The following is an 11,001-nucleotide window of genomic DNA, read 5'->3' on the forward strand; positions in this document are numbered from 1 at the left end:
GTCTATCCTATGGTGATGCCCATAAACTAATGGGAGTCCTGCAGGGTCTCATCCAAGTGGTCTTATGCATAATACTGATCTGTTAGTCAGTAAAAGTGTTTATGTGTATTTTCTTTCGCATAAAACCTCGAAAGAGGAGAAGATCAATTCTTAGATAAAGAGTAACTAACTGTGTTTTCCCTTCTTTTTCCGATTCTCTTGAATCTGTGTCGCCTGGACATTTCTGGAGGTTGGATGCTGGACAAGTACTTGGAGGATGGGTTCACCCTATGGAGAAGATGTGACCCCTGAGCAACCCGCGGCTCAGACAGTATCTTTGGAACCTCTGGCTATGTACCAACCACAGTGATTCCAGTCCAAGGCTTCACGGATGTCAAATGGGGGAATGATAAGGCCAGATTATGGGATTTTACCTACTTGCACCGTACCTATATGACTACACCTATATAGACTGCCCTCTGAATGAGGAGATGATCAGAGGGTGACAGAGAGATGTTCTGGATGAAGAAGAGGAATGCTGGAAGCACGTTACTGAGATTAACTCCTGGAAAGTTATCATTTGTAGGCATAATACCCAAGGACCCAGAGACACTTATCTATAAACAATTTATGGAAAACAAATACATTGTGCTCTTGGATTCATGAAAAAGTATCTTTGCACAGAATGTATTGTTCTACCCTTTTTGACCTTTTTGAATAATAATAATGAATACTAATATAGATGCCATTGCGCATGACTGAATATCTAAATCACTAGCACCGCCTCATCTATGTCTTATTAGCATTTGTTACCACCCTATATTTTATCTGTCTATAAAATGTGATTACCATAATAAAACTTGGGCCATTTCTCCAGGCTTATAATCATGATACATTGTCTTATCTGTGTCAGTGACGTATAAGTAACGAGCTGGTAATACTGCAGGATTCCAACTCTAGATATAATTTAAAAACCATCCTTTACCTGGGTTTTCGGCTTCTCTCCATAGAGAGAGGTCAACATCTAAATTTAGACTTATCACAGTGTGGGGGCAAATTCAGTACATTATACAATGTGCCGAAAGGGAAGGGGGAGGCCACTCTTGAGGGCTGTGCACTGGGCCCACCAATGTATTAAAACGGCCCTGGGGGCACCTATCTGTCTACTAGGAAACAAATAATTAAAGGGGGCACCTATCTACCTACTGGGGGACAAATACTTAAAGGGGGCACCTATCATACAAACTGGGGGGTACTTGGCCCCCTACTTGGGGACACCTTCCTACCAATAAGGGGACATGGCCCCCAGTCCTGTAGATAGGTGACAAGTGTCCATCTATTATTACTCTCTCTATGAGGGATGACTCAGTCACTTCCAGTCTCCAGGAATCTGCTCTCAGAAAGTGACCTCAGAATCTGGACGTCACAGAGAAGCAGCCTATCACGTGACCCGGAAGCGGCTCCCCGCAGACGAGACTACGTTTCCCGGCAGGCTGTGCGGATGACGTCAGCAGGAAGGGTTTGGCCCCTCGCAGTCTCCGTACAGAAGCCGGTAGTACCAGAGTGCAGCGCGGTGTGGAGGCCCGGGGCAGGAGGGGATGAGGAGACCGGCCACCGGCGGGAAACATGGGCAACATATTCGGCCGGAAAAGACGGAGCCGGGTCACTGAGCAGGACAAAGCCGTGCTGGTGAGGGGCGACCATAACACCCGCTGACGGGTCACCTCAACTTCCGGCTGTCACACCCGCCCCCCGGCCACTGCCCGCACCCTCTGCTGCCCCCTGCCGGGATACCCACTGCACTGCCCATACCCGCTATATACTGCCAGTACCAGCGCCCATTATCTGCCCTGTGCCCATTGTGCCACCCCGCCCATATCTGACCCGCCTGTGCCACCCTGTCTGCACCGACTTCTGCCCTACTCCCTCTAGTATCTGTACTCACCCTCCCTATGCCCGCTTGTATCTGTACTCACCCTCCCTATGCCCGCTTGTATCTGTACTCACCCTCCCTATGCCCACACGTATCTGTACTCACCCTCCCTATGCCCGCTTGTATCTGTACTCACCCTCCCTATGCCCGCTTGTATCTGTACTCACCCTCCCTATGCCCGCTTGTATCTGTACTCACCCTTCCTATGCCCGCTTGTATCTGTACTCACCCTCCCTATGCCCGCTTGTATCTGTACTCACCCTCCCTATGCCCGCTTGTATCTGTACTGACCCTCCCTATGCCCGCTTGTATCTGTACTCACCCTCCCTATGCCCGCTTGTATCTGTACTCACCCTCCCTATGCCCGCTTGTATCTGTACTGACCCTCCCTATGCCCGCTTGTATCTGTACTCACCCTCCCTATGCCCGCTCGTATCTGTACTCACCCTCCCTATGCCCGCTTGTATCTGTACTCACCCTTCCTATGCCCGCTTGTATCTGTACTGACCCTCCCTATGCCCGCTTGTATCTGTACTCACCCTCCCTATGCCCGCTTGTATCTGTACTGACCCTCCCTATGCCCGCTTGTATCTGTACTCACCCTCCCTATACCCGCTTGTATCTGTACTCACCCTCCCTATGCCTGCTTGTATCTGTACTCACCCTCCCTATGCCCGCTTGTATCTGTACTCACCCTCACTATGCCCGCTTGTATCTGTACTCACCCTCCCTATGCCCGCTTGTATCTGTACTCACCCTCACTATGCCCGCTTGTATCTGTACTCACCCTCCCTATGCCCGCTTGTATCTGTACTCACCCTCCCTATGCCCGCTTGTATCTGTACTACCCTTCCCTATGCCCGCTTGTATCTGTACTCACCCTCCCTATGCCCGCTTGTATCTGTACTCACCCTCCCTATGCCCGCTTGTATCTGTACTCACCCTCCCTATGCCCGCTTGTATCTGTACTGACCCTCCCTATGCCCGCTTGTATCTGTACTGACCCTCCCTATACCCGCTTGTATCTGTACTGACCCTCCCTATGCCCGCTTGTATCTGTACTCACCCTCACTATGCCCGCTTGTATCTGTACTGACCCTCCCTATGCCCGCTTGTATCTGTACTGACCCGTCCTATGCCCGCTTGTATCTGTACTGACCCTCCCTATGCCCGCTTGTATCTGTACTGACCCTCCCTATACCCGCTTGTATCTGTACTGACCCTCCCTATGCCCGCTTGTATCTGTACTCACCCTCACTATGCCCGCTTGTATCTGTACTGACCCTCCCTATGCCCGCTTGTATCTGTACTGACCCTCCCTTTGCCCGCTTGTATCTGTACTGACCCTCCCTATGCCCGCTTGTATCTGTACTGACCCTCCCTATGCCCACTTGTATCTGTACTCACCCTCCGTATGCCGGCTTGTATCTGTACTCACCCTCCCTATACCCACTTGTATCTGTACTCACCCTCCCTATGCCCACTTGTATCTGTACTACCCCTCCCTATGCCCGCTTGTATCTGTACTACCCCTCCCTATGCCCGCTTGTATCTGTACTCACCCTCCCTATGCCCGCTTGTATCTGTACTGACCCTCACTATGCCCGCTTGTATCTGTACTCACCCTCCCTATGCCCGCTTGTATCTGTACTGACCCTCCCTATGCCCGCTTGTATCTGTACTGACCCTCCCTATACCCGCTTGTATCTGTACTGACCCTCCCTATGCCCGCTTGTATCTGTACTCACCCTCACTATGCCCGCTTGTATCTGTACTGACCCTCCCTATGCCCGCTTGTATCTGTACTGACCCGTCCTATGCCCGCTTGTATCTGTACTGACCCTCCCTATGCCCGCTTGTATCTGTACTGACCCTCCCTATACCCGCTTGTATCTGTACTGACCCTCCCTATGCCCGCTTGTATCTGTACTCACCCTCACTATGCCCGCTTGTATCTGTACTGACCCTCCCTATGCCCGCTTGTATCTGTACTGACCCTCCCTTTGCCCGCTTGTATCTGTACTGACCCTCCCTATGCCCGCTTGTATCTGTACTGACCCTCCCTATGCCCACTTGTATCTGTACTCACCCTCCGTATGCCGGCTTGTATCTGTACTCACCCTCCCTATACCCACTTGTATCTGTACTCACCCTCCCTATGCCCACTTGTATCTGTACTACCCCTCCCTATGCCCGCTTGTATCTGTACTACCCCTCCCTATGCCCGCTTGTATCTGTACTCACCCTCCCTATGCCCGCTTGTATCTGTACTGACCCTCACTATGCCCGCTTGTATCTGTACTGACCCTCCCTATGCCCGCTTGTATTTGTACTCACCCTCCCTATGCCCGCTTGTATCTGTACTCACCCTCCCTATGCCCACTTGTATCTGTACTGACCCTCCCTATGCCCGCTTGTATCTGTACTCACCCTCCCTATGCCCGCTTGTATCTGTACTCACCCTCCCTATGCCCGCTTGTATCTGTACTCACCCTCCCTATGCCCGCTTGTATCTGTACTCACCCTCCCTATGCCCGCTTGTATCTGTACTCGGCCTCCCTATGCCCGCTTGTATCTGTACTGACCCTCCCTATGCCCGCTTGTATCTGTACTCACCCTCCCTATGCCCGCTTGTATCTGTACTCGCCCTCCCTATGCCTGCTTCTACCTGTACCCAACCGCCCCTACCAGTTTGCGTCTGTAATATCCCTCTGCCTGCTTGTACTTGTAGTGCCCTTTCACCTGTACCTGCCGCCATTACCCACAGGGCATCCTGATAAGTGATGTGTGTGGTGCCCCCCATCCTCTTCCTCATGCCGCCTCTGTGGTGGTCACCCTCCCATTCTGTATCTTACAGGATTACTGAGCTGACACATCCACCTATAGATGAGACATGTGCCACCTGTGTGCCAGCTATTATACAGACCCTGCCCGTCACACCCAGCGCTGGCTGACACAACCAGATCCTTATATCACACAGCTGTATCCGCTCTGCAGACTCCAGGAGTATACATTGTACCTGCAGATATAGTATATAGCTCACAGGATTCACCAGACTGGATGCAGCTGTGACAAACCCCCAGCTGTGATAGTTACTCTATCTGTATCAGGGGGTCCCCACTTACTGCCAGCACAAGGAGCTCGGAAATAGGAAGGAAATGATACAGAGTTACAAAACCTTTTATTATACAGCTATCTTACGTTATTTAAAGGGGCACTCCAGAGAAAATTGTCTTCAGATCAACTGGTGTCAGTCTTCCAGTACTTATCAGCTGCTGTATGTCCTGCAGCAAGTGGTGTATTCTTTCCAGTATGACACAGTGCTCTCTGCTGTCACCTCTGTCCATGTCAGGAACTGTCCAGAGCAGGAGAGGTTTCCTATGGGGATTTGCTGCTGCTCTGAACAGTTCCTGACATGGACAGAGGTGGCAGCAGAGAGCACTGTGTCAGAATGGAGAGAAAACACACCTTCCTGCAGGACATACAGCAGCTGATAAGTACTGGAAGACTGGAGATTTTTAAATAGAATTAATTTGCAAATCTGTATAACTTACTGACACCAGTTGATCTGAAGACTATTTGTTTTCTCCTAAGTACCCCTTTTAAATTGTAAAACCCTGAATGTTCTGAAATATACTGGTAATATACTATGTACACAGTGACCCCACCAGCAGAATGAGTGCAGCTCTGGAGTATAATACAGGATGTAACTCAGGATCAGTAATGTAATGTATGTACACAGTGACCCCACCAGCAGAATGAGTGCAGCTCTGGAGTATAATACAGGATGTAACTCAGGATCAGTAATGTAATGTATGTACACAGTGACCCCACCAGCAGAATAGTGAATGCAGCTCTGGAGTATAATACAGGATCAGTAATGTAATGTATGTACACAGTGACCTCACCAGCAGAATAGTGAGTGCAGCTCTGGAGTATAATACAGGATCAGTAATGTAATGTATGTACACAGTGACCTCACCAGCAGAATAGTGAGTGCAGCTCTGGAGTATAATACAGGATCAGTAATGTAATGTATGTACACAGTGACCCCACCAGCAGAATAGTGAATGCAGCTCTGGAGTATAATACAGGATCAGTAATGTAATGTATGTACACAGTGACCTCACCAGCAGAATAGTGAGTGCAGCTCTGGAGTATAATGCAGGATGTATACAGGTGGATATGTCTATAACAGATCTTCAGAGTAAAATTTCTGTCCGACAAAACCTGCCCCTGGATTATTGTAGAGATTCAGTAGCATTAAGTATAAGGGGACATTGTGCTCCACAAAATCAACTATTAATGGCCGTGAATGTTACCGGATACAGATAAAACGTCCAGGAGAGGAGATTAGAGGGATTACTGTAATCCCCTTGTCTGGGAGCTCAGTAGTAAGGTAGTGTAGGTCTGGATTATGAGTCTTCCTGCTCTCACCTCCATAAACCCATTGTCTCTCAATCATTGCTGCTCTATTTCATGACCAAGGAGAACAATTCATAGAGAGCGATTCCCCCCAATACATCTGTATGAGGTGCATGTGCCCCGTGTCCACTACTCTGCAGCTCCTGGGAGGGGGATGTGAGGGGGGAATATGGTACAGGATGATGGCTGTGCTCTTGTCTGGGGACGGGATTTGTATACTCGCCATACATTTCTTACAATGTTTCCTCTTCTATTTGTTGCAGCAACTAAAGCAACAAAGAGACAAGCTGAAGCAGTATCAGAAGAGAATCACCTTACAGCTGCAGCGGGAGCGGGAAGTGGCCAAACAACTGCTGCACGATGGCAAAAAAGAGTAAGTTACAGCTACAGCAATGCTACGCCATACCAGCGACTTCCCATTTCCTCATTATTACATTGACAGCAAACAGAGATCATCAATAAAGGAGTACTCCAGAGGAAAGAAGATACTTGGGGTGCGTGCACACTACGGAATTCCCGCGTATAATCCACGGCGTATTCCGCCGCTGAGGCGCGCATCTCCGCCCATGCCATAGACACTATTCTATGCATGGGCGGATTCCGCATTCCGCTGAAAGAATTGACATGTCACTTCTTTCGGCGGAATCCGTCCGTGCATAGAATAGTGCCTATGGCACAGGCGGAGATGCGCGCCGCCACATGCGGGTACGAGTGACGGAATACGCCGCGGGTTATACGCGGGAATTCCATAGTGTGCACACACCCTTATACAGATTTGTATTTTACTTCAATTTAAAAATCTCCAGTCTTCTAGTACTTATCAGCTGCTATATGTCCTGCAGAAACTGGCGTATTCTCTCCAGTGTGACACAGTGCTCTCTGCTGCCACCTCTGTCCAGAGCAGGAGAGGTTTTCTATAGGGATTTGCTGCTGCTCTGGACAGTTCCTGACATGGACAGAGGTGGCAGCAGAGAGCACTGTGTCAGACTGGAAAGAATACACCACTTCCTGCAGGAGATGCAGCAGCTGATAAGTACTGGAAAACTGTAGATTTTTAAATAGAAGTAATTAACGAAACTATATAACTTTCTGACACCAGTTGATTTAAAAAAAAAAAAAAAATTCTTTGGAGGACCCCTTTAACCTACCTGTACGTGTTTGCTGAATGTTGGCGGAACCAGTCTATCAAATAGACAGCAGATGTGAGGTGTGGCATTGCTGGTTTCGGAATTAAATGTCACTTTTTGTTTTTTATTCATCAGAAAAGCCAAACTTCTGTTGAAGAAAAAGCGATACCAGGAGCAGCTTCTGGAGAAGACGGATAATCAGATCAGTAACTTGGAGAAAATGGTAAGTTGGGCCGATGATGATAAAATTTTAAAAACTCAATCAGCCGAGGGTCAGGCGTTCTCTCACCACTCGACTGGTCGCTCTCACTGCTACACACACAACGATTATCAGCGTTTCTTGCAGCACTTCTGGCCAATAATCAGCCCAAGGTAAAGGCCCTTAAAGGGATTATCCAGCGCCACAAAAACATGGCCACTTTCTTCAGAGACTCCACTGTCTCCAGGTCAGGTGCAGTTTGCAAGTAAGCTCCATTCACTCCGATGGAACTGAGTAGCAAAACCTGCACCCAAACTGGACACGAGCGTTGCTGTCTCTGGAAGAAAGTGGCCATGTTCTTGTAGTGCTGGATAACCCCTTTAAGTATCTCATTCAGAACGCAGCAGAAAGTCACATGTGCTATGTGGAAATTCAACCCTGGTTCAGACTTGAGACCGGCCTCAGGCCACTTCAGTGGTGGAGTCACAATCCACAATGCATTAGCAGTGCTGCAGACAATCCACAATGCATTAGCAGTGCTGCGGACAATCCACAATGCATTAGCAGTGCTGCGGACAATCCACAATGCATTAGCAGTGCTGCGGACAATCCACAATGCATTAGCAGTGCTGCGGACAATCCACAATGCATTAGCAGTGCTGCGGACAATCCACAATGCATTAGCAGTGCTGCGGACAATCCACAATGCATTAGCAGTGCTGCGGACAATCCACAATGCATTAGCAGTGCTGCGGACAATCCACAATGCATTAGCAGTGCTGCGGACAATCCACAATGCATTAGCAGTGCTGCAGACTTTGCTGTGGAAGCTGCACGTTACATGTGAGCACCTGTGCGCTGGACTTTTCTCAGTGTAGATGTATTTACCTGTAGGTTGAAGACATAGAATTTGCACAGATCGAGATGAAGGTCATAGAAGGTTTGAAGATCGGTAATGACTGCCTAAAGAAGATGCATGAGGTGAGCGCGTCCTCCAGGTTCAGCACAGGCTCTGGCTCCATTCATCTCCAGCAGTGAGAGAATTTATATCCTATTTTTTGTGCACTAGGTTATGTCCATAGAAGAAGTGGAGAGGATTATGGATGAAACCCAAGAGGGAATAGAATACCAACGGGTAAGCTATAAAGCATGGATTTCACTGTGGTGATTAGGACACACCAGAGATTAGAGCTGCCCCCCTCCCCCATACACATGGGCATTGGGTTTAGCCTGATGTGCATGTGTTTTCAATGGAGAGCGCTGGTAAGCTGTTGCTAGACACCTTTGATGGTGTCCAATGCGATTGGATTGGGGATACCTAAATCTAGCTGTCCAGTCTGTTTCTTCCAAATTTTTATTCGGTAAGAATCACACTAGACGGTCGCCTGGTCCTGATAAAATAACAGGTTCGGCCACCATTAATCTACTATATGTATGTATACTGTATGTATGTGTGTATGACCACCTTCATTGTTGATGGTTTTTAAAGACCTAGCATGAACCTGGATTTTCTGTCTGCAGCAAATTGATGAACTATTAGCGGGAAACCTGACGTCGGAGGATGAGGAGGCCATTCTGGAGGAGCTGGAGGCCATCACTCAGGTAAGCAGGTGGACTGTCTTGAAGTTATTAGATGAGGGGAAACCGTTTTAGTACTTATGGGAAACCTCAGGTGCAGATTTAATCCAGAAATCCAGTTAATTTTCTGGTATATGACAGATCACATGTGTCACATATATCACAGCTGTTGCAAAACTACTACTCCCATCATTCCTGGACAGCCAAAGACTGTCCTGGCATGATGGGAATTGTAGTTTTGTAAAATTAGGAGGGCCCTGAGTTTGACCCCCCCCCCCCCCCCCCCCCCCCCCGTCATAGATACATGATAAGATGGCAGTGCTGAATCCTGAGACCTCAGACCAGTATTGTGTGAAAGGTCTTTCTATAGAGCTCTGCACTATCCAGCATCCGGCACTGTACTACACGTCATCTGGAATTGTGACAAAGCATCCTGGGAAAGGGCAGGTTTGGTGAAGTCTATATCTAGGACAAGGAGGTCATTGGCTTTATCCATCTGTACTTCCATCTACAGACACTAACAATACGAGTTAATGGATTGTTTGATGCAGACTCTCATGTCCGTCATTTAGATAAGCAGTGGCGAGGTTCTGTGTGTGTCATAGCTTCATGTGTCATGTATTCTAATAAGGATTTATCACTTTGTTTCTTACAGGAAGATGTGGAACTCCCAGAAATTCCCCAGGAACCGCTCCCAGAAACAACTCCAGGTAGCTCCTTGTTATTACCGTCCACCCTGCACTGGTAACCCAGGTGCTGAGGGATCATGATGTGTGATGATCGGATGTGCCAAACTCTGCATTTGACCACCAGTGTCTGTAGACGTTGGATTACGCCCTAAGGCTGCATTCACACGTCCCATGTTCTGTCTGTAAAACACAGACGACACAGATGTTGAATGCAAACCCTGGTCAGTGTCCCCGGACAGCATAAGGTGTCAACATCTTGCCGGCAGCAGGGAAACTCTTTAAATCACCTCAGCGCTTTAATGACGCAGCAATTCATAGTGTCCTCGCTGCTACATTGATACATCATACCGTCCGGGGAAACAGACCAGGGTTTGCATTCAACGTCTGCGTTTCACAGACCGGACAGGGGGCGTATGAATGCCGCCCTAAGTCCATGTTCCCAAGTAGTAAGACACTGGCCGTTCCTTTGTCAGACGATCATCCCGGCTGGTACTGCAGTACCGACCGGATGATCTTCACTGCGCTAAATTCGGATGCACCTGTGCTCGCCCCATCTGAATTCCCTGCTGCACACAATGAATAGCGGCCGCAGAAAACTGCCATTTAAGTTTCTTTAAGCGCCGCTAGAGATCCCGGCCGGAGTGTATACCATGTGTATACACTCCGGCCAGGATTCCCTCAGCTGCAACACTACGTGAGTTCCGTAGTAATCACGCCCGTTGTTGCAAATCGGCAACAACTACCATTATTACTACGGAACTTATGTAGTTTAAACATAGCCTAAGGCTGTATCTGTGTTTTCCATGAATCCCTAGGGCTGCATCCAACTTCTCCATCCGCCAGGAGTCAAATGCAAAGCATTTTGGATGTTGCTGAACCTAAAGGGGGAGATTTATGAAAGGGTGTATATTTACACCCTTTCATAAATCTCCCCCAAACAGTTCAGCAAGTCCACTTAACCCTAATCAGGTCTCCTGCCCAGAAGCAAAGCTAACACGAAGGGGAGGAGGCCATGTGTTTGAGGCCTTTTGAAGTTCATTAAAGGGGTTATCCAGCGCTACAAAAACATGG

General features: G+C 48.5%; 1 protein-coding gene across 1 annotated transcript in view; it reads left to right on the forward strand.

Annotated features, from left to right (window-relative positions):
- The first annotated feature begins 1,501 nt into the window (after nt 1-1,501).
- Nucleotides 1,502-11,001, forward strand: part of CHMP6 (charged multivesicular body protein 6) — a 15,537-nt gene continuing 6,037 nt past the window's right edge. Inside the window, exons 1-7 of the mRNA XM_069953527.1 lie at nt 1,502-1,668; nt 6,601-6,710; nt 7,600-7,687; nt 8,558-8,644; nt 8,733-8,798; nt 9,185-9,265; nt 9,897-9,951. Coding sequence (XP_069809628.1) covers nt 1,606-1,668; nt 6,601-6,710; nt 7,600-7,687; nt 8,558-8,644; nt 8,733-8,798; nt 9,185-9,265; nt 9,897-9,951 — 550 coding nt within the window. The 5' untranslated portion in view covers nt 1,502-1,605. The remainder of the gene's footprint in view (nt 1,669-6,600; nt 6,711-7,599; nt 7,688-8,557; nt 8,645-8,732; nt 8,799-9,184; nt 9,266-9,896; nt 9,952-11,001) is intronic.

The sequence above is a fragment of the Dendropsophus ebraccatus genome, chromosome 14 (assembly GCF_027789765.1).
Source record: "Dendropsophus ebraccatus isolate aDenEbr1 chromosome 14, aDenEbr1.pat, whole genome shotgun sequence".
Lineage (NCBI taxonomy): Eukaryota > Metazoa > Chordata > Amphibia > Anura > Hylidae > Dendropsophus > Dendropsophus ebraccatus.